Source organism: Oncorhynchus mykiss, chromosome 10 (genome assembly GCF_013265735.2).
Source record: "Oncorhynchus mykiss isolate Arlee chromosome 10, USDA_OmykA_1.1, whole genome shotgun sequence".
Lineage (NCBI taxonomy): Eukaryota > Metazoa > Chordata > Actinopteri > Salmoniformes > Salmonidae > Oncorhynchus > Oncorhynchus mykiss.
The window spans coordinates 309932-333796 of NC_048574.1; the positions used below are offsets into that span (position 1 = coordinate 309932).

General features: G+C 44.9%; 1 protein-coding gene across 1 annotated transcript in view; it reads left to right on the top strand.

Moving 5' to 3' along the window:
* Positions 1-23865, top strand: part of LOC110511297 (cell adhesion molecule 2-like) — a 227381-nt gene that overhangs the window by 22007 nt on the left and 181509 nt on the right. The window contains exon 2 of the mRNA XM_036989434.1: positions 9504-9653. Coding sequence (XP_036845329.1) covers positions 9504-9653 — 150 coding nt within the window. The remainder of the gene's footprint in view (positions 1-9503; positions 9654-23865) is intronic.

Consider the following 23865-nt stretch of genomic DNA (forward strand, 5'->3'; position numbering starts at 1 on the left):
TAAACACACACACACATACACACACTAATGAATTCTTCTGTGTTTGATAGTCATTTCCGTGGCCGTCCTGAACATTTTAGGCCTGTGTAATCTAATAGCAAATCTGAGAAACATTACATTGACTGGTTTACAGTCCTCCAACCTGATACCCTGCCTGGTTGTAGATTCTGTAACTCTCTGTGGACTCTGCTAGAACAATGCCAGGGTTCTAGGTTATAGAGTATTTGTCATTATAGTAAGAGTAGGTTGTTGTGTAAAACCTTATATAGTGTAGAAATATGATAGATAAAGACCACAAAGATGAGTTACATTTTATTCCGCCTGGAGAGAGAGAAGCGACTCACCAATGTCTTAGCAGGAAATGGAATAGCCGATTTCAGTATATCTGCCGTACAGAGGTCAATTAAACTTGCCCCACCCACAGGTAAAGAGATAGAGAGAGAGAGGATAAAGAGATATATGAGAGGAGGGGGAATAAGAAAGGTAGTAGAGAGAGCAGTAAGAGGATGAGAGAGAGAGAGGAGAGAGAGAGACTGTGTGTGTGTGTGAGAGAGAGAGAGAGAGAGAGAGAGAGAGGGAGGAGAGAGAGAGAGACTGTGTGTGTGTGTGTGTGTGTGTGTGTGTGTGTGTGTGTGTGTGTGAGTGAGTGAGTGAGTGAGTGAGTGAGTGAGTGAGTGAGTGAGTGGGTGGGTGGGTGGGTGGGTGGGTGAGTGAGTGAGTGAGTGAGTGAGTGAGTGAGAGAGAGAGACTGTGTGTGTGAGTGTGTGTGTGTGTGTGTGTGTGTGTGTGTGTGTGTGTGTGTGTGTGTGTGTGTGTGTGTGTGTGTGTGTGTGTGTGTGTGTGAGTGAGTGAGTGAGTGAGTGAGTGAGTGAGTGAGTGAGTGAGTGAGTGAGTGAGTGAGTGAGTGAGTGAGTGAGTGAGTGAGTGAGTGAGTGAGTGAGTGAGTGAGTGTGAGAGAGAGAGAGAGAGAGAGACTGTGTGTGAGAGAGAAGAGAGAGGAGAGAGAGAGAGGAGAGAAAGACGGTGTGTGTGTGAGAGAGAGAGCGATAGAGAGGAAGAGAAGAGAAAAGAAGAGGGGGGAGAGAAGGAGTAGAGAGAGCAGGAATAGGATGAGAGAGAGAGAGAGAGAGAGAGTAGAGAGGAGGGGTGAGAGAGACAGAGAGAAGAGAAGAGGGGGTGAAGAGAGGAAGTAGAGAGAGCAGGAATAGGATGAGAGAGAGAGAGAGTAGAGAGCAGGGGTGAGAGAGACAGAGAGAAGAGAAGAGGGGGGTGAAGAGAGGAAGTAGAGAGAGCAGGAATAGGATGAGAGAGAGAGAGAGAGAGAGTAGAGAGGAGGGGTGAGAGAGACAGAGAGAAGAGAAGAGGGGGGTGAAGAGAGGAAGTAGAGAGAGCAGGAATAGGATGAGAGAGAGAGAGAGAGAGAGAGTAGAGAGGAGGGGTGAGAGAGACAGATAGAAGAGAGGAGGGGGGAGAGAGACATAGAAGAGAGGAGGGGGGGAGAGAGAGCATGTAAGAATGAGAGAAGAAAGTGACAGCGTAATGTCCCTCAGGGAGTGTCAATGAGTACATGAGAGAGGGATTGATGGGGGAGGAGGGAGGGAGAGGAAGGAGAGGAGGAGGGAGGGTAGGATGGAAGGAGGGAGGGACAGAGGGAGATGAGACAAAGGAGAGAAAGAAGAGCAGGAGGGAAGGAGCAGAGGAAGGTGAGAAGAGAGATGGAGAGGAAGATGAGTTGAGTTGAGGTGAGGTGAGGTGAGGCGATGCAATGAGATGAAACAGAGGACAGCTACACTGAAGAATGTGTCTACAATAGTTTGTTGTTTCTTAGACAGGAAGAATGTGTCTACAGTAGTTTGTTGTTTCTTAGACAGGAAGAATGTGTCTACAGTAGTTTGTTGTTTCTTAGACAGGAAGAATGTGTCTACAGTAGTTTGTTGTTTCTTAGACAGGAAGAATGTGTCTACAGTAGTTTGTTGTTTCTTAGACAGGAAGAATGTGTCTACAGTAGTTTGTTGTTTCTTAGACAGGAAGAATGTGTCTACAGTAGTTTGTTGTTTCTTAGACAGGAAGAATGTGTCTACAGTAGTTTGTTGTTTCTTAGACAGGAAGAATGTGTCTACAGTAGTTTGTTGTTTCTTAGACAGGAAGAATGTGTCTACAGTAGTTTGTTGTTTCTTAGACAGGAAGAATGTGTCTACAGTAGTTTGTTGTCTCTTAGACAGGAAGAATGTGTCTACAGTAGTTTGTTGTTTCTTAGACAGGAAGAATGTGTCTACAGTAGTTTGTTTATTTGTACAGTTCTGACATCTGTAGATCAGTTCTGAGCAGGTTTTCAGTAAAACCTGCTCAGGACAGGAGGGAAGAGAGAGAAGACATGAGAGATGGGGAGTAGGGAAGAAAGAGAGGAATGAAAGAGATTCTGGTGACAGGCCATGCTTCATGAAAAACCTACATGAATAAAATATTCCTCCAGCAGCCCAGATCCATTTCTCTCTGTCGATCTATCCCGGTCTTTCCTGTTCCTCCTCTCTCTCACATGCACCGTCAACCCCAGGAGACCTTCATCAGCACTGTTAATGACCCATGCTCCTCGCCTCACCTCTCTACCTCCTCATCCATCACTTCCCATCCCTCTCTTCTCCCTCCTTTGTCTCTCTTCTCATCCCTCTCTTCTCCCTCTTTCTCCTGCCTCCATCTCTCTCTCTCTCTCTCTCTCTCAACCTGACCTATATCTCTCTCTCCTCCCTCTTAATCTGTCCTCTTTCCTCCATCTCTTTTCTCCCAGTTCTCTCTTCTCCCCGTCTCTCTCTCCACCTGGCCTCTACTCTCCTCTCTCCGTCCTCTCTCCCCATTTCTCTCTACTCTCCTCTCTCCTCCCCCTCTCTCTCTCCACCTGGCCTCTACTCTCCTCTCTCCGTCCTCGCTTTCTCTCCTCATTTCTCTCTACTCTCCTCTCAACCTCCTAGGGTTGTCTGTGGTGTGACTCCTAGGGTATGTGGTGTGACTCCCAGGGTTGTCTGTGGTGTGACTCCTAGGGTTGTCTGTGGCTTTGACTCCCTCTCTTTCTCTCCCCATTTCTCTCTACTCTCCTCTCTCTCTTTCTCTCTCCATTTCTCTCTACTCTCCTCTCTCCTCCCTCTCTTTCTCTCCCCATTTCTCTCTACTCTCCTCTCTCCTCCCTCTCTTTCTCCCCACTGCCCTTTCTCACCTCCCTTCTCCCTCTCCGTCTCTCCATTCTCCTCTCTCTCCACCTCACCTCCCTTGGTCTAGCTGTCTCAATTGTAAAATTGTCTCATCCCGGTGTTCATACATCCACTTCACGGTCAAATAGCTCCCTCTTACACAAGTGAACGTGGAGAGAGGGAAGGAAGAGTGAGAGAGAGAGACAAAGCACAGCAAAAACAGCAATTTCTCTAAACGTCCCATGTAACTCAATGGAAGTGCTTGTATTGCAGGTTCAGGTCTCGGCTATCCAGTCTTGTCTACTGTAGGAGTGGCTCTGGCATCGACTTGTGGGCCTGGGTACATGGGTTTACGTACACCATTTTATAAAACGGTTGTTCGTATTCTGGATTCTGATAGGTTGATATGCAGGTGTTGTGGGATAGAGGAAGGTGTGTCTCGGGTCAACCAGTACCTTGTGTAGAGGAGGTCTGGGGTCAACCAGTACCTTGTGTAGAGGAGGTCTGGGGTCAACCAGTACCTTGTCTAGAGGAGGTCTGGGGTCAACCAGTACATTGTCTAGAGGAGGTCTGGGGTCAACCAGTACCTTGTCTAGAGGAGGTCTGGGGTCAACCAGTACCTTGTCTAGAGGAGGTCTGGGGTCAACTAGTACCTTGTGTAGAGGAGGTCTGGGGTCAACCAGTACCTTGTCTAGAGGAGGTCTGGGGTCAACCAGTACATTGTCTAGAGGAGGTCTGAGGTCAACCAGTACCTTGTCTAGAGGAGGTCTGGGGTCAACCAGTACCTTGTCTGTAGATTTGACTCCTAGGGTTGTCTGTGGGGTTGTCTCCTAGGGTTGTCTGTGGGTTTGTCTCCTAGGGTTGTCTGTGACTCCTAGGGTTGTCTGTGGTGTGACTCCTAGGGTTGTCTGTGGGTTTGTCTCCTAGGGTTGTCTGTGGGTTTGTCTCCTAGGGTTGTCTGTGACTCCTAGGGTTGTCTGTGACTCCTAGGGTTGTCTGTAGGTTTGACTCCTAGGGTTGTCTGTGGCTTTGTCTTCTAGGGTTGTCTGTGGGTTTGTTTCCTAGGGTTGTCTGTGACTCATATGGTTGTCTGTGGTGTGACTCCTAGGGTTGTCTGTGGGTTTGTCTCCTAGGGTTGTCTGACTCCTAGGGTTGTCTGTGGTGTGACTCCTAGGGTTGTCTGTGACTCCTAGGGTTGTCTGTAGGTTTGACTCCTAGGGTTGTCTGTATGTTTGACTCCTAGGGTTGTCTGTGGCTTTAACTCCTAGGGTTGTCTGTGGGTGTGTCTCCTATGGTTGTCTGTGGGTTTGTCTCCTAGGGTTGTCTGTGGGTTTGTCTCCTAGGGTTGTCTGTGACTCCTAGGGTTGTCTGTGGATTTGACACCTAGGGTTGTCCGTGGGTTTGTCTCCTAGGGTTGTCTGTGACTCCTAGGGTTGTCTGTGGCTTTGACTCCTAGGGTTGTCCATGGGTTTGTCTCCTACGGTTGTCTGTGGTGTGACTCCTAGGGTATGTGGTGTGACTCCCAGGGTTGTCTGTGGTGTGACTCCTAGGGTTGTCTGTGGTGTGACTCCTAGGGTTGTCTGTGGGTTTGACTCCTAGGGTTGTCTGTAACTCCTAGGGTTGTCTGTGGATTTGACTCCCAGGGTTGTCTGTGACTCCTAATTTTGTCTGTGGGATTGACTCCTAGAGTTGTCTGTGGTTCCTAGGGTTGTATGTAGGTGTGACTCCTAGGGTTGTCTGTAGGTTTGACTCCTAGGGTTGTCTGTATGTTTGACTCCTAGGGATGTCTGTGGGTTTGACTCCTAGGGTTGTCTGTGGGTTTGACTCATAGGGTTGTCTGTATGTTTGACTCCTAGGGTTTTCTGTGGGTTTGACTCCTAGGGTTGTCTCTATGTTTGACTCCTAGGGTTGTCTGCAGGTTTGACTCCTAGGGTTGTTTGTGGGTTTGACTCCTAGGGTTGTCTGTATGTTTGACTCCTAGGGTTGTCTGTAGGTTTGACTCCTAGGGTTGTCTGTATGTTTGACTCCTAGGGTTTTCTGTGGGTTTGACTCCTAGGGTTGTCTCTATGTTTGACTCCTAGGGTTGTCTGTATGTTTGACTCCTAGGGTTGTCTGTGGGTTTGACTCCTAGGGTTGTCTGTATGTTTGACTCCTAGGGTTGTCTGTAGGTTTGACTCCTAGGGTTGTCTGTGGGTTTGACTCCTAGGGTTGTCTGTATGTTTGACTCCTAGGGTTGTCTGTATGTTTGACTCCTAGAGTTGTCTGTGGTTCCTAGGGTTGTATGTAGGTGTGACTCCTAGGGTTGTCTGTAGGTTTGACTCCTAGGGTTGTCTGTATGTTTGACTCCTAGGGATGTCTGTGGGTTTGACTCCTAGGGTTGTCTGTATGTTTGACTCCTAGGGTTTTATGTGGGTTTGACTCCTAGGGTTGTCTGTATGTTTGACTCCTAGGGTTGTCTGTAGGTTTGACTCCTAGGGTTGTTTGTGGGTTTGACTCCTAGGGTTGTCTGTATGTTTGACTCCTAGGGTTGTCTGTATGTTTGACTCCTAGGGTTGTCTGTGTGTTTGACTCCTAGGGTTGTCTGTGGGTTTGAAATGACAACTTTATTACGTCTGATTCGGTATAAATCATTGCATTTTGAACCAGAAAGTGGTCCCCTTTGAAGTCTCGTAAATTGATGAATTGTGCTTTTTTTGTCTCTCTCTTGCATAAACTTCCACCACACCTCATTAACCTTCAGACTTGTTAGTTAGCAGAGCCGGCCGGACTCAGGGGTTGAAAACCCTGGAGATCCTTACAATCTCCACTGAGTTAGTTAAATGATGGCTAAAATGGCACCTCGCCTCGAGCTCCGATAAAAACATTGCAGGTTTCTACTTTGTGTGTTTTCTTCAAGTGTTTTTCTTAAATGTTCGCAAAACTTTTTATGGCTGAAATCCCGTTAACGGGATGGTATGACAACAACCAGTGAAAGTGCAGGGCGCCAAAATCAAAACAACAGAAATCTCTTATTTAAAATTCCTCAAACATACAAGTGTTTTATACCATTTTAAAGGTAATATTTTTGCTTATCCCACCACAGTGTCCAATTTCAAATAGGCTTTACAGCGAAAGCACCACCAACGATTATGTTGGGTCACCAGCAAGTCACAGAAAAACACAGCCATTTGATGATCTTCATCAGATGACACTCATAGGACTTCATGTTACACAATACATATATGTTTAGTTCGATAAAGTTCATATTTATATAAAAAAATCTCAGTATACATTGGCGCGTTATGTTCAGTAGTTCCAAAAACATCCGGTGATTTTGCAGAGAGCCACAACAATTTACATAAATACTCAATCTAAATGTTGATGAAAATACAAGTGTTATGAATTGAACTTTAGATCCACTTCTCCTTAATGCAACCGCTGTGTCAGATTTCAAAAAAGCTTTACGGAAAAAGCAAACCATGCAATAATCTGAGTACGGTGCTCAGAGACCCAACAAGCCAAAAAGATATCCGCCATATTGTGCAGTCAACAGAAGTCAGAAATAACATTATAAATATTCACCTACCTTACCTGATCTTCATCAGAATGCACTCCCAGGAATCCCAGTTCCACAATAAATGTTTGTTTTGTTCGATAATGTCCATCACTTATGTCCAAATAGCTACTTTTGTTTCTTAAATAAAGATTCACAGACTTTTCTCCGAATATAGCAGCAGGAAAGAGAAACCTATTTAAATCTATCAATCTATCTCTTTCTTTCTCTCTCAGCCTCCCTCCCTCTCTCTCTCTCTCTCTCTCTCTCAGCCTCCCTCTCTCTCTCTCTCTCTCTCTCTCTCTCTCTCTCTCTCTCTCTCTCTCTCTCTATCTCTTTCTTTCTCTCTCAGCCTCCCTCTCTCTCTCTTTTTCTCTCTCTTTCTCACTCTCTCACTATCTATCAATTAGATATAATATAATGATATTTGAAATGCAAAAATTAAGGAAATGGGATGGATGTTTTGACGTGATAGTCGGCAGAGAGGAAGAGGCGAAGCAAGAGGTTTTACTCCGCCCAACATTTGTCCATGAAAACTTAATGATGGAAAAAAAAGGTTGGAACCATTTTCCTGCTTGTCCGCTAGGTTTTATGGGTATTATGACACATACTGTGGTGCTCTATTCATGGCACCGATGTTGCTGGTATACAGCGATGTCTTTGGGCCAGTATTGCGAGCATGGTGCAGTCTACTCTTAGTTTTTAACTCATATGAAATGCCAGTAGACCTCCGGTGGCCTGTATCGATTCCTCTTTTCAGACATAATGGAATGTAGCCCCTTGAAAGTGCCTCAACTACGGCATGTTTGTTTGTCTGATAGGGCTAGGCTACACTACGGATTTTTAAAAATGCCAACACAAAACCTTCTCTGGAGATATTGAAAGGGCATTTTATTTATCTGTAAAGGAATGAGGCTTCTGAAGCCTGGGGTCCATCACTTGGCAACCAGAACTGTCAATCAAATAATCTGGAGCTGTTGCAGAGCAATCTCTCCTAAATACCTTTTAAATACCGTAACTTATTTATTTATTAGAAATAAAACACAACATGCCACCTTTATTGTTGTCAGGAAAACAGAACATTTTAAACCGGAGCTAATGTCACTTTTTTTTTATTGTCTGAAAAGTTACCAACTATTGACATGTTACTGTCGCTACGTTTTAGGTCTGTAAAGGGTTGTGGTAGATATAACTTCATTGCTTGGCCCTAACAGTCATATGTACCAGTCAAAAGTTTGCACATACCTATTCATTCAAGGGTTTTTCCCCAAATTAACTTTTAACAAGGCACATCTGAACCTGTTGGATCTCTAGGGGCGCTATTTCATTTTTGTATAAAAAACGTTCCCGTTTTAAGCGCAATATTTTGTCACGAAAAGATGCTCGACTATGCATATTATTGACCGTTTTGGAAAGAAAACACTCTGAAGTTTCAGAATCTGCAAAGATATTGTCTGTAAGTGCCCCAGAACTCATTCTACAGGCGAAACCAAGATGAAACGTCAAACAGGAAATGAGCAGAATTTCTGAAGCTCTGTTTTCTAATGTCTCCTTATATGGCTGTGAATGCGACAGGAATAAGCTTAGACCTTTTGCCGTTTCCCCAAGATGTCGGCAGCATTGTGACGTATTTGTAGGCATATCATTGGAAGATTGACCATAAGAGACAACATTTTCCAAGTGTCCGCCTGGTGTCCTGCGTCGAAATTGGTGCGCAAAGCCAGGTGCAAGTATTTTTCCATTTGATTGAGAGGAGAAACCAGGCTTCCACGAACGATATATCATCGAAGAGATATGTGAAAAACACCTTGAGGATTGATTCTAAACAACGTTTGCGTTCAATGAGAGTCTCCTCATTGAAAACATCCGAAGTTCTTCAAGGGTAAATTATTTTATTGGAAGGCTTTTATGTTTTTGTTGAAATGTTGCGTGCTGGATGCTAACGCTAAATGCTAACGCTAAATGCTACGCTAGCTAGCTACTTTTACACAAATTATTGTTTTCCTATGGTTGAGAAGCATATTTTGAAAATCTGAGATGACAGTGTTGTTTACAAAAGGCTTGAGAGATGGCATATTTATTTAATTTCATTTGCGATTTTCATGAATAGTTAACGTTGTGTTATGGTAATGAGCTTGAGTCTGTATTCACGATCCCGGATCCGGGATGGGGAGATCAGAGAGGTTTTGAAATCCATTCCAGGTGACTACCTCATGAAGCTGTTTGAGAGAATGTCAAGAGTGGTGCAAAGCTGTCATCAAGACAAAGGGTGGCTACTTTGAATAATCTAAAATCTAATATATATTTGGATTTGTTTAACACTTGTTTTGGTTACCACATGATTCCATATGTGTTATTTAATAGTTTTGATGTTTTAACTATTATTCTACAGTGTAGAAAATAGTAAAACGAAAGAAAAACCGTGGAATGAGTAGGTGTGTCTAAACTGTTGACTGCTACTCTATGACTACTCTTACTGTATTTACTAGGACCATTATTTTGCATTGTAAATTGATGTGGAAATGTATGATTTTTTAAAATGGGGACCATCCATCCTCCATCTTTGAGGACATGTATTTCCATTGTTAGAGAGGTCAATCGACTATCTTGTAAATATAGTAAACAATCTTTGTTGTCTGTGAAATGTTGGCTCGTGCAATATCTAATTCAAGACATGCTACGTTTTGTATTTTTAAACACCACCCCCCCCCCCCCCCAATCACAGGACAGAATATAGTTGTTTCATTTATTTTTATATTCCCTCGTCTCCTCCTCTCCTCTCACTCCAGGGTCATCCGGGCAACACCCCCTGGTCCAGAATCAGACTGTGACAGAAGGCAGGACGGCCATCATGACCTGTAGAGTAGAATACAATGACCAGACGTCCCTCCAGTGGTCCAACCCCACACAGCAGACACTCTTCTTCGGGAACAAGAAAGGTAATTAAACAACACACACACACACACACAGAGAGACAGAGAGACAGACAGACAGACACAGAGACAGAGAGACAGTTCATGAGACAGGTGAGTCAGAATTACAAACCACATAATGTTTGCTTGAAATGGCTTCATTCATATGACCAGATTTTTGAAATAGTTTATTTAAAAAAAAAATTCAAACAAGTCAGTGCAACATCATCATCAGCAGACATATTTACACTGAACAAAATATGCTCACAAACAAACAGTAAACTGAAAAAGAAAAAAGAAAATTGCAGAAAAAAATATATAGAAAAAAAAAGAGGCAATAAAACTAATTAGGCAGCATCTTGCTGCACAGCTGGGTCTGGCCACAACGCCTCGTCCACATCACAGGAAATATCTTCCCTTGCCAGACATCGAGGGAAGAAAGTGCCTTGAGTGCCTTATCCATCCCTGAATCGCACCCACATCAATATCGTCACATGCCTCTTCCATAGCCTGCACAAGAGACCTGCGCACTAAGGGCTGCCGGTCGTACACCTTCCACCGCCATGCCGAAAATAACTCTATGGGGTTCAGAAATGGTGGGTGGTCAGCAAACCAGTTTTGGACTGGGGCTGCATGATGAAAGCTCATGTTGTCCCATACTTGTAACGGTTCTCTTTAGTTGAAGGAGAGGTGGACCAAAACGCAGCGTGGTGGTTATTCATGTTTTTTTTAATGAAAACACTCTACATGAATAAACTAACGAAAACAATAAACGTGAGAACTCAAAACAGCCCTATCTGGTGCAAACACAAAGACAGGAACAATCACCCACAAACACACAGTGAAACCCAGGCTACCTAAGTATGATTCTCAATCAGAGACAACTAATGACACCTGCCTCTGATTGAGAACCATACTAGGCCGAAACATAGAAATACCCCAAAACATAGAAAAACAAACGTAGACTGCCCACCCAACTCACGCCCTGACCATACTAAATAAATACAAAACAAAGGAAATAAAGGTCAGAACGTGACAGTACTACAACGTACCGGGTTCTTTGATGATCTGCATCATTCATACGCTCTGGTGGTATGAGAATGTTGTGGAGTCTGTCCAGAAATGTGAGAATATGGGCTGTATTGTATGGTCCAAGGTTGGCATGACGGTGGAGGACACCATGCGTATTGGAGATGGCAGTGCACATTGTGATGTTCCCACCACGTCGGCCAGGAACATCTATAATGGCTCTGTGGCCAATGATGTTTCTCCCCCTTCTTCTGGTCTTTGCTAGGTTGAACCCAGCCTCATCTATAAAGATGAACTCACGTGGGATTGCATGAGCATCCATTTCCAGTACTCCCTGAAAACATAGAACAAAAGCAGTCAATATGGTGTTATCCAGTCCACTGGGAAACAATGTTGTGTAGTTCACTGCAGTCAATATGGTGTTATCCAGTCCACTGGGAAACAATGTTGTGTAGTTCACTGCAGTCAATATGGTGTTATCCAGTCCACTGGGAAACAATGTTGTGTAGTGTACTGCAGTCAATATGGTGTTATCCAGTACAGTGGGAAACAATGTTGTGTAGTGTACTGCAGTCAATATGGTGTTATCCAGTACACTGGGAAACAATGTTGTGTAGTTCACTGCAGTCAATATGGTGTTATCCAGTACACTGGGAAACAATGTTGTGTAGTGTACTGCAGTCAATATGGTGTTATCCAGTACAGTGGGAAACAATGTTGTGTAGTGTACTGCAGTCAATATGGTGTTATCCAGTACACTGGGAAACAATGTTGTGTAGTTCACTGCAGTCAATATGGTGTTATCCAGTACACTGGGAAACAATGTTGTGTAGTGTACTGCAGTCAATATGGTGTTATCCAGTACACTGGGAAACAATGTTGTGTAGTGTACTGCAGTCAATATGGTGTTATCCAGTCCACTGGGAAACAATGTTGTGTGTAGTTTACTGCAGTCAATATTGTACTTACATCCACATCGTCTGACCTCTGTTTCTTTGAGAGTTTCTCTCAAACGGCACCTTATAAAGTTGTTTCATTCTGATTTGGTTTCGCGTGAGAATGCGAGCCAATGTGAACAGACTGACTCGTTGAATATGTTGTTGAATATGGTGTTGTCTTGGAGGTTGTGGCTTTGAATTTCTCGTCATCTGATTTCATTATTTTCCAAAACCAAGTTTATAATGGCAGCTTCCTGTACCCCGATGAACATTTGGCCCCTTCCTCTACCATGGTTGCGTCTCTGTCCTTTAGAAAAACAACAAAACAAAAATATAAGGTTTGGACAATGCAGCCTAAAGATATTTCCCCCACAGTAGAGTCAATTCTACAGGAAATGTGTGCAGATAGTGTATGATATCAACCATTCATGAAGAAAAACAGGTGGCACCCAACTGATACACTATGACATGGGGTGTAATACATAGTGTGAAAGAAATGTTGGTTACATACCTGTACTCCAGTCTCAATGTCCGAATGACACAGGCGAACAGTAAAACAGCTCAAGTTGGGCTGCACTCTCTGTCCAGCCTCTCGCATTGTCAGCCCATGGTTGATGACATGATCAACTAAGGTTGCTCTGATTTCATTTGAAAGATGTTGTCTTCTTTGGCCATGAACTCCTCTACCAGCTCTACCCCTACCTCTCACTCTTTCGTCCCCCTCTCATTCTCACCCTCCCTCTTCCTCCTCCTTTCTCTGCAACAGCTTCCATTGTTGTTGTAAAACAAAAGTGCTCACCTGTGGTCTTTTCATAGTGCTTACTTCCTGATTGAAGTGGTAACAATGAACCATTGAGGTGTTTGGCCAGTTGGCACATGTATTGGCCAATTAGCTCATGTAGTGTCATTTTGAATGGCAGTGTTTTGAAATGGCAAACATGTGACTTTATGTCATATTGTTGTGTCTTATGCAGAGAACCTTGTGCAGTGCATTTAAAAAGTGCCATTTTGAATTGCAAAATGTGTGTAAAGCTGAAAATGTGTTTAGACTTTTGGAGAATTGAGAAGAGGTTTTGCTCTCTGTGTGTCAGTTTAAATAATTGTCATTTTAGTGTGTTAGCAATTGGAAAAAAAACTGTATTATTATCATTATTATTATTATATTACAGCAGAAGAGAGATCAAATATACTCCGACTTTGGAATTAAATGTTTCCTATTCAGATATCATATGTTGCCTGACTACAATATTTATCTTGATTTGTAAATAAATACATGCTGTAGAGAGAGAGGATTATGGTTGTGAGGTCTGGGGTCCGCTCACCAACCAAGACTTCACAAAATGGGACAAACACCAAATTGAGACTCTGCACGCAGAATTCTGCAAAAATATCCTCCGTGTACAACGTAGAACACCAAATAATGCATGCAGAGCAGAATTAGGCCGATACCCACTAATTATCAAAATCCAGAAAAGAGCCGTTAAATTCTACAACCACCTAAAAGGAAGTGATTCACAAACCTTCCATAACAAAGCCATCACCTACAGAGAGATGAACCTGGAGAAGAGTCCCCTAAGCAAGCTGGTCCTGGGGCTCTGTTCACAAACACAAACACACCCTACAGAGCCCCAGGACAACAGCACAATTAGACCCAACCAAATCATGAGAAAACAAAAAGATAATTACTTGACACATTGGAAAGAATTAACAAAAAAACAGAGCAAACTAGAATGCTATTTGGCCCTAAACAGAGAGTACACAGCGGCAGAATACCTGACCACTGTGACTGACCCAAAATTAAGGAAAGCTTTGACTATGTACAGACTCAGTGAGCATAGCCTTGCTATTGAGAAAGGCCGCCGTAGGCAGACATGGCTCTCAAGAGAAGACAGGCTATGTGCTCACTGCCCACAAAATGAGGTGGAAACTGAGCTGCACTTCCTAACCTCCTGCCCAATGTATGACCATATTAGAGAGACATATTTCCCTCAGATTACACAGATCCACAAAGAATTCGAAAACAAATCCAAATTTGAAAAACTCCCATATCTACTGGGTGAAATTCCACAGTGTGCCATCACAGCAGCAAGATTTGTGACCTGTTGCCACGAGAAAAGGGCAACCAGTGAAGAACACACACCATTGTAAATACAACCCATATTTATGCTTATTTATTTTATCTTGTGTCCTTTAACCATTTGTACATTGTTAAAATACTGTATATATATATATAATATGACATTTGTAATGTCTTTACTGTTTTGAAACCTCTGTATGTGTAATGTTTACTGTTAATTTTTGTTGTTTTTCACTTTATATTTTCACTTTGTATGTTGTCTACCTCACTTGCTTTGGCAATGTTAACACATGTTTCCCATGCCAATAAAGCCCTTGAATTGAATTGAATTGAATTGAGAGAGAGAGAGGAACAGAGAGAGAGGAACAGAGAGAGAGAGAGCGAGAGAGAGAGAGAGAGAGAGAGAGGAACAGAGAGAGAGAGGAACAGAGAGAGAGAGGAACAGAGAGAGAGAGAGAGACAGAGAGAGAGAGAGAGAGAGAGAGAGAGAGAGAGAGAGAGAGAGAGATTTAAATCATCTTTAATGGGTCTGGGAACCCACCACACAATAAATACTCATACGAAACCATAGTTACACATCAATTAAAAACACAACTCCAATTCCTCCTCCACAGTAACTAAACACAACAGCCTCTGTATACCCCATATACTCAAAAACAGATCAATATTGTTGACAAGTTTATAATAGGCAAACTCAACCCTTAGTCTTGCTGCCAACATTCCCACCACATCCACAGACCCCTGTCCCCAAATACTGTTCTTTCGGGTCTTCCATATCGCAAATTTTGCTGCCACTAACACAAAATTAAGCAACACAACTACACCCTTTTGACTGAACTTGTACTTTGGCCCAAATATATACAGTTGGGAAGAGCAAACCTCTCCCAACGTTTACAACCAATCAGTGATCAGTTCAATCATCCCGACCAACCTGGGACACAGTAAAAACAGATGTGCCAGAGTTTCAGACTCAGCACAGAATGGACACCCCTCCCCAACAGGAGGATCCAGGTGTATCAGATGCAGAATGGACACCCCTCCCCAACAGGAGGATCCAGGTGTATCAGATGCAGAATGGACACTCCTCCCCAACAGGAGGATCCAGGTGTAGGAGATGCAGAATGGACACCCCTCCCCAACAGGAGGGTCCAGGTGTACCAGATGCAGAATGGACACTCCTCCCAACAGGAGGATCCAGGTGTAGGAGATGCAGAATGGACACCCCTCCCCAACTGTAGGATCCAGATGTAGAAGATGCAGAATGGACACCCCTCCCCAACATGAGGATCCAGGTGTATCAGATGAAGAATGGACACCCCTCCCCAACATTAGGATCCAGGTGTATCAGATGCAGAATGGACACCCTCCCCCAACAGGAGGATCCAGATGTAGAAGATGCAGAATGGACACCCCTCCCCAACATGAGGATCCAGGTGTATCAGATGAAGAATGGACATCCCTCCCCAACAGGAGGATCCAGGTGTACCAGATGCAGAATGGACACCCCTCCCCAACAGGAGGATCCAGATGTAGGAGATGCAGAATGGAGTCCCCTCCCAACAGGAGGATCCAGGTGTACCAGATGCATATTGGTGTCTATGGCTCCATGTATTATCCTCCATTGGAGGTCATCTGTCCTCTTATCAATAGGCAGTTTGTATAAAGACCGCCAACAGCCTTTTGGGGAGGCACCTGGACCAAGCACACCCACCCACCTCGTCGATTTTACCCCTTCCAGGGAAGAAGCATGGGACACCTTTACACATATTTTGTACATGTCCTTCTTTCCCACCTCCTTGAACTCCCCCAGCTCCTTGAACTCCCCCAGCTCCTTGAACTATCCCAGCTCCGGGGTATCGAAGGAATGCAGCAACCCCACATCCTCCTCGAATGCCCCCATCGCAGCACTAACAATCAGTGCAGGGAACACATAATCCAGACCCTCCTTCCACCAGATTTGGAAGTGTCAGTCACGTACTGCAGATTAAGTACTGGCAAGGAGTCACAGACCTCAGCGACAACCTTCCTCAGTAGGCGAGAAGATCGGTTCCCTGCTCTTTCTCCCAGCTCCTGCAACGATCTGCTCCTGCTCCGCATCAGATGACCCAGCTTGGTACACCCCACGCCTAACAGGCATGAACGTAGTCTGGAACCCAGAGCACGGGACTGGATGGCAGTGTTGTGAAAAATAGTCTCTTTCAAAAAGCCACATCCCTGGTGGCGTGCAGGCCTTATGGGACTTGACAAGGACTCTCCAAGCCTGCATAACAGACTCATAAAATGGAGTCAGGCCAGAAAAATCACCCCCCTCCAGCTTTAAGAGGAAAAGGTGCTTGTCTAAGCCCAAACAGCCCTCTCTCCTCATCAGTGTGTAGGCTGTGTCGACCCAGTTAGAACCATCACTGTACAACAGTCTCTGGGCTGCTTGAAGCCGGAAAGCCATGATTCTAGAGAAAATGTCCACCAGGCCTTGCTCACCCTCGTGCAGTGGCAGGTACAGGGCTGCAGCTTTAATCCAATGTTGTCCAGACCAGAAGGAATTGACAAGCGTCCTCTGAAACTCTTGTGTCAGACTCTTTGGTGGCTGCAAAATGATTAGTCTGGCCACAGGGTAGAGGCAGCAAGAGTATTAGCTATCAGCACCCTTCCCCTATAAGACAGCTGGGGCAGCACCCATTTCCATCTTGACAGTCTGGCACACACTTTCTCCAATACAGTTATTTTTCTGAAAGACATCGGAGCCTAGAAAAACCCCCAAAGTCCTCATCCCATCTCTGCCCCACTGAAGCCCCCCTGGTAACTGTGGAGCGGACCCCGTCTGAAGCCCCCCTGGTAACCGTGGAACGGACCCCGTCTGAAGCCCCCTGGTAACCGTGGAGCGGACCCCGTCTGAAACCCCCCTGGTAACCGTGGAGCGGACCCCGTCTGAACCCCCCTGGTAACCGTGGAGCGGACCCCGTCTGAACCCCCCTGGTAACCGTGGAGCGGACCCCGTCTGAAGCCCCCCTGGTAACCGTGGAGCGGACTCCGTCTGAAGCCCCTGGTAACCGTGGAGCGGACCCCGTCTGAAGCCCCCCTGGTAACGGTGGAGCGGACCCCGTCTGAAGCCCCCCTGGAAACCGTGGAGCGGACCCCATCTGAAGCCCCCCTGGTAACCGTGGAGCGGACCCCGTCTGAAGCCCCCCTGGTAACCGTGGAGCAGACCCAGTCTGAAGCCCCGCTGGTAACCGTGAAGCGGACCCCGTCTGAAGCCCCCCTGGTAACCGTGGAGCGGACCCCGTCTGAAGCCCCCCTGGTAACCATGGAGCGGACCCCATATGAAGCCCCCCTGGTAACCGTGGGGCGGACCCCGTCTGAAGCCCCCCTGGTAACCATGGAGCGGACCCCATCTGAAGCCCCCCTGGTAACCGTGGAGCAGACCTCGTTTGAAGCCCCCCTGGTAACCGTGGAGCGGACCCCATCTGAAGCCCCCCTGGTAACCGTGGAGCGGACCCCGTTTGAAGCTGACCTGCCCACAGCGCTTCACTCTTTCCCCAATTGACTCTAGCTGAGGAGGCCCCCTCATACACCTTTAAAGTGTTTGAGAGAACCTTAACATCCTCACCCCCTGTAATAAAAACTATCATGTCATCTGCATACGCATACAGTGCTATCGTGGGACCCTTCATTACACCTGGCACAGATAAACCAGTAAGCTTCGCTCTTAAAAAACAAAGCATTGGTTCAATCGCCAGACTATATAACTGCCCTGAAATTGGGCATCCCTGCCTGATGCCCCTTTGGACAGGGATGGGGCAGCACAAACCACCCCCCACCTTCACCATACATGAGGCTCCCAGCATGCAGTAAATTTATCCAAGACAAAAAAACATCCCAAACCCAAAGGCTTTCATTGTTTTAAACAAATACTGGTGGTCCACACAATCAAAAGCCTTCTCCTGATCCAAAGAAAGTAAACCCACATTCACATCAGACAGTTTACAAATGTCTAAAACATCTCTTATCAGAAACAAGTTATAAACGATAGAGGATCAGGTACACAGTAGGACTGGTCCTTGTGGACCAACAATCCCAGATACTCTTTCAACCTGTTTGAGAGACATTTAGAAACAATTGTGTATTCTGCGCCCAGCAAAGCAACAGGTCTCCAATTTTTTATGAGAGCCAAATCCCCCTTTTTTGGCAACAGTGAAAGCACCGCACATTGACAGGATACAGGAAGAGAACCCTCATGAAAAGATTCACACACCACTTCATAAAAATCCTCCCCAATAGACCCCCAAAAGTGCTTATAAAACTCAGATGGTAAACCATCAAGGCCAGCATTACACAGCTCTTGCAGTGTAATGTCAGAGTCACAATCCTCCGCCTTATAGAGGGCCGAGTAGAAATCCACGGCATGTTGACGCATTTCACTGTCATCCGTGGTCACCTTCCCATCAGGGAGATGAAGGCAGACCATCTGTTTACGTTGCAATGTCGACTGTCCTAGTTTTTTTTTAAACGCTAGGAGCATCCATATCCTTGAGGGAAGCGAAACGAGACCTAATCAAGGCACCCTTCACTCTTTCGTGCAGAAACGACCTCAGTTCATGTCTCTTGTCCTGTAAGTTCATGACTAGTCCAGGGTCGTTCTGAGTGAGCAACTTCAATTCAATAGATTTGATGTCCTGTTCAAGGGCCCTGACAGTCTCTTTAACTTTAATACTAGACAGAGCAGTATACTGTTGACAAAATACTCGTAGTTGGGCCTTCCCAACCTCCCACCATTGTCTCAAGGACTCAAAATTCCCTTTTGTAACCCTCCATTTTTCCCAAAACAACAAAAACCTGTCACAAAACATGACATCATGTAACAATTTAACATTAAAATGCCAGTAAGGTGGACAGGACAAGTTAACCTCTAGCGTCGAGCAATCCCGTATCCGGGAGCGTAATCATAGCCTCAAGCTCATTACCATAACGCAACGTTTCCTATTCATGAAAATCGCAAATAAAATGAAATAAATATATTCAAACACAAGCTTAGCCTTTTGTTAACAACACTGTCATCTCAGATTTTCAAAATATGCTTTTCAACCAAAGCTACACAAGCATTTGTGTAAGAGTATTGATAGTCTAGCATAGCATTAAGCCTAGCATTCAACAGGCAACATTTTCACAAAAACAAGAAAAGCATTCAAATAAAATCATTTACCTTTGAAGAACTTCGGATGTTTTCAATGACGAGACTCTTAGTTAGATAGCAAATGTTCATTTTTTCCAAAAATATTATTTGTGTAGACGAAATAGCTCCGTTTTGTTCATCGCGTTTGGCTAAGAAAAAGGCCGGAAAATGTAGTCACTTACAACGCCAAACTTTTTTCCAAATTAGCTCCATAATATCGACAGAAACATGGCAAACATTGTTTAGAATCAATCCTCAAGGTGTTTTTCACATATCTATTCGATAATCTATCAGTGGTGGCAGTTGGCTTCTCATCAGAAGCAAACGGAAAAATACTGTAACTGGAGATTACGCAATAATTGCGACGGAGGACACCAAGCGACCACCTGGTAGATGTAGTCTCTTATGGTCAATCTTCCAATGATATGCCTACATATACGTCACAATGCTGCAGACACCTTGGGGAAAACGTATGCTGACTCCTAGCTCCTTCACAGCCATATAAAGGAGTCATTGGCATTAGGCGGTTTAAAAAAATGCGGCACTTCCTGATTGGATTTTTATCTGGGTTTTTTTCTGTAACATCAGTTCTGTTGCACTCACAGACAATATGGAAACGTCAGAGTGTTTTCTTTCCAAAGCTGTCAATTATATGCATAGTCGAGCATCTTTTCGTGACAAAATATCTTGTTTAAAACGGGAACGTTTTTCTTCCCAAAATTAAAATAGCGCCCCCTATATCCAAGAAGTTAACCTCTTTGATCTCTAGGGGCGCTATTTCATTTTTGGATAAAAAACGTTCCCGTTTTAAGCGCGATATTTTGTCACGAAAAGATGCTCGACTATGCATATTCTTTTTGAAAGAAAACACTCTAAAGTTTCAGAATCTGCAAAGATATTGTCTGTAAGTGCCCCAGAACTCATTATACAGGCGAAACCAAGATGATGCGTCAACCAGGAAATGAGCAGAATTTCTGAAGCTCTGTTTTCCATTGTCTCCTTATATGGCTGTGATTGCGCAAGGAATGAGCCTACACTTTCTGTCGTTCCCCCAAAGTGTTAGCAGCATTGTGACGTATTTGTAGGCATATCATTGGAAGATTGACCATAAGAGACTACATTTTCCAAGTGTCCGCCTGGTGTCCCTGCGTCGAAATTGGAGCGTAAAGCCAGGTGCAATTATTTTTCCATTTGAGAGCAAGGAGAAACCAGGCTTCCACGAAGGATATATCATTGAAGAGATATGTGGAAAAACACCTTGAGGATTGATTCTAAACCACGTTTGCCATGTTTCAGTCGATATTATGGAGTTAATTTGGAAAAAAGTTCGCGTTTTGAGGGCTGAATTTTCGTTTTTTTTTTTTTTTTTTTGGTAGCCAAATGTGATGTACAAAACGGAGCTATTTCTAATACACAAAGAATCTTTTTGGAAAAACGGAGCATCTGCTATCTAACTGAGAGTCTCCTCATTGAAAACATCAGAAGTTCTTCAAAGGTAAGTTATTTTATTTGAAGGCTTTACTTGTTTTTGTGATAGTTGCCTGCTAAATGCTAACGCTAATGCTAACGCTAATGCTAACACTAAATGCTACGCTAGCTAGCTACTGTTACACAAATGATTGTTTTCCTATGGTTGAAAAGCATATTTTGAAAATCTGAGATGACAGTGTTGTTAACAAAAGGCTAAGCTTGAGAGCTAGCATATTTATTTCATTTCATTTGCGATTTTCATGAATAGTTAACGTTGCGTTATGGTAATGAGCTTAGGTCTATAAATAGAATCCCGGATCCGGGTTTGGTCGTCGCAACAGGTTAATATCAACAGTAACAATATGATGATCAGAGAAACCCACAGGAGTAATGGCACACTTTCCAACCCTACTACAGTATTGCTCAGATACATACAACCTGTCTAGCCTTGCTGCATTGACACGACCTTCATTAATATTTAGCCATGTGTACTGCCTAACTTTCTCATTCCTTACTCTCTACACATCAGAAAGCTCAAACTCAGTTAATAGACAGGCAAGTGGCTGACCGCAGATGAGGTTCTTCAGCGGTGCGATCAACAGTAAAATCCACTGTACAGTTCCAGTCCCCCCCTAAAACCATCCACCCCTCTTGATCACACTGTCTTAAGGTTTCCTTTATTTGATCAAATACAGCAACACGCTCTGTACCCTCATTCGGAGCATAAACATTCAAAAAAACAAACAGAAACCCCATAACATCCACCTTGACCAATAAAACCCGACCCTTGACAATCTCTGTTGTAGATACCACAGTCACCCCTAAGCCTGAGGAAAACAAGATTGCCACCCCAGCACTGAAATTAGTACCATGATTGAGTACATGCTGCCCCTCCCACCACATACCCCAGTCAACCTCATTTTCCTCATCACTGTGTGTCTCCTGTAGGAAAACTACATTAAGCCTTTTCTGTTTTATTACTTCTAATACCCAAGCCCTCTTATTCCTGTCCCTTCCCCCATTAATATTGAGAGAACCTACCTTTAGTACCTCCATATAGAAAAGAGAAAAGAAAAGCAGAAGAAACCACAGAGAAACCAACGAGAAAAAAGACACCCGATGAAGCATGATCATCATCATTGTTTTTTTTTCTTCTCTTAACCTGACCACGTTTCCCACCACCTTTTGCTGCTGCAACAGCAGTAATACATTTCCTCAAGCGAAACCGCTTCTTCTCACACAGCTGGTCTAACCCCACCGTCTTCTGTAACATCACAGCTGGTCTAACCCCACCGTCTTCTGTAATACCACAGCTGGTCTAACCCCACCGTCTTCTGTAATACCACAGCTGGTCTAACCCCACCGTCTTCTGTAATACCACAGCTGGTCTAACCCCACCGTCTTCTGTAACATCACAGCTGGTCTAACCCCACCGTCTTCTGTAACATCACAGCTGGTCTAACCCCACTGTCTTCTGTAATACCACAGCTGGTCTAACCCCACCGTCTTCTGTAATACCACAGCTGGTCTAACCCCACCGTCTTCTGTAACATCACAGCTGGTCTAACCCCACCGTCTTCTGTAACATCACAGCTGGTCTAACCCCACCGTCTTCTGTAATACCACAGCTGGTCTAACCCCACTGTCTTCTGTAACATCACAGCTGGTCTAACCCCACCGTCTTCTGTAACATCACAGCTGGTCTAACCCCACTGTCTTCTGTAACATCACAGCTGGTCTAACCCCACCGTCTTCTGTAACATCACAGCTGGTCTAACCCCACTGTCTTCTGTAACATCACAGCTGGTCTAACCCCACCGTCTTCTGTAATACCACAGCTGGTCTAACCCCACTGTCTTCTGTAATACCACAGCTGGTCTAACCCCACCGTCTTCTGTAATACCACAGCTGGTCTAACCCCACCGTCTTCTGTAATACCACAGCTGGTCTAACCCCACTGTCTTCTGTAACATCACAGCTGGTCTAACCCCACTGTCTTCTTCTCCCTCAGCTGGTCTAACCCCACCGTCTTCTGTAACATCACAGCTGGTCTAACCCCACCGTCTTCTGTAACATCACAGCTGGTCTAACCCCACCGTCTTCTGTAATACCACAGCTGGTCTAACCCCACTGTCTTCTGTAATACCACAGCTGGTCTAACCCCACCGTCTTCTGTAACATCACAGCTGGTCTAACCCCACTGTCTTCTGTAACATCACAGCTGGTCTAACCCCACCGTCTTCTGTAATACCACAGCTGGTCTAACCCCACCGTCTTCTGTAATACCACAGCTGGTCTAACCCCACTGTCTTCTGTAACATCACAGCTGGTCTAACCCCACCGTCTTCTGTAATACCACAGCTGGTCTAACCCCACTGTCTTCTGTAATACCACAGCTGGTCTAACCCCACTGTCTTCTGTAACATCACAGCTGGTCTAACCCCACCGTCTTCTGTATCATCACAGCTGGTCTAACCCCACTGTCTTCTGTAACATCACAGCTGGTCTAACCCCACCGTCTTCTGTATCATCACAGCTGGTCTAACCCCACTGTCTTCTGTAACACCACAGCTGGTCTAACCCCACCGTCTTCTGTATCATCACAGCTGGTCTAACCCCACCGTCTTCTGTATCATCACAGCTGGTCTAACCCCACTGTCTTCTGTAACACCAGAGCTGGTCTAACCCCACCGTCTTCTGTATCATCACAGCTGGTCTAACCCCACTGTCTTCTGTAATACCACAGCTGGTCTAACCCCACTGTCTTCTGTATCATCACAGCTGGTCTAACCCCACCTTCTTCTGTAACATCACAGCTGGTCTAACCCCACCGTCTTCTGTAACACCACAGCTGGTCTAACCCCACCGTCTTCTGTATCATCACAGCTGGTCTAACCCCACTGTCTTCTGTAACATCACAGCTGATCTAACCCCACCGTCTTCTGTAATACCACAGCTGGTCTAACCCCACCGTCTTCTGTATCATCACAGCTGGTCTAACCCCACTGTCTTCTGTAACACCACAGCTGGTCTAACCCCACTGTCTTCTGTAATACCACAGCTGGTCTAACCCCACCGTCTTCTGTAACACCAGAGCTGGTCTAACCCCACCGTCTTCTGTAACACCACAGCTGGTCTAACCCCACCGTCTTCTGTAACATCACAGCTGGTCTAACCCCACCGTCTTCTGTAACACCACAGCTGACCTCACAAATTTATCAACATCAAAATAATCTGACAATTTGACAGATTTCCCAAAAGTCTGATCCAGAAACCCATTTACCTCCTCTAGATCGTAAATTGAGTCGTCACCAGCTGCTATCATATCAAAAGAGATATCCATATCCTTCTCTTGATCCTCCTCAGCTGAGGCCACAGACAACTGACTCCCCTCTACCACATCCCTTTCAACACTCCCCACTTGCACCCCATCACTCGTACCAGGCATCTCCTCCACTACCTGGGAGACTAGCCCCACCTGAACCTCATTACTCATACTGGGAATCTCCTCCACTCCCTGGGAGACTAGCCCCAACTGAACCTCATTGCTCATACTGG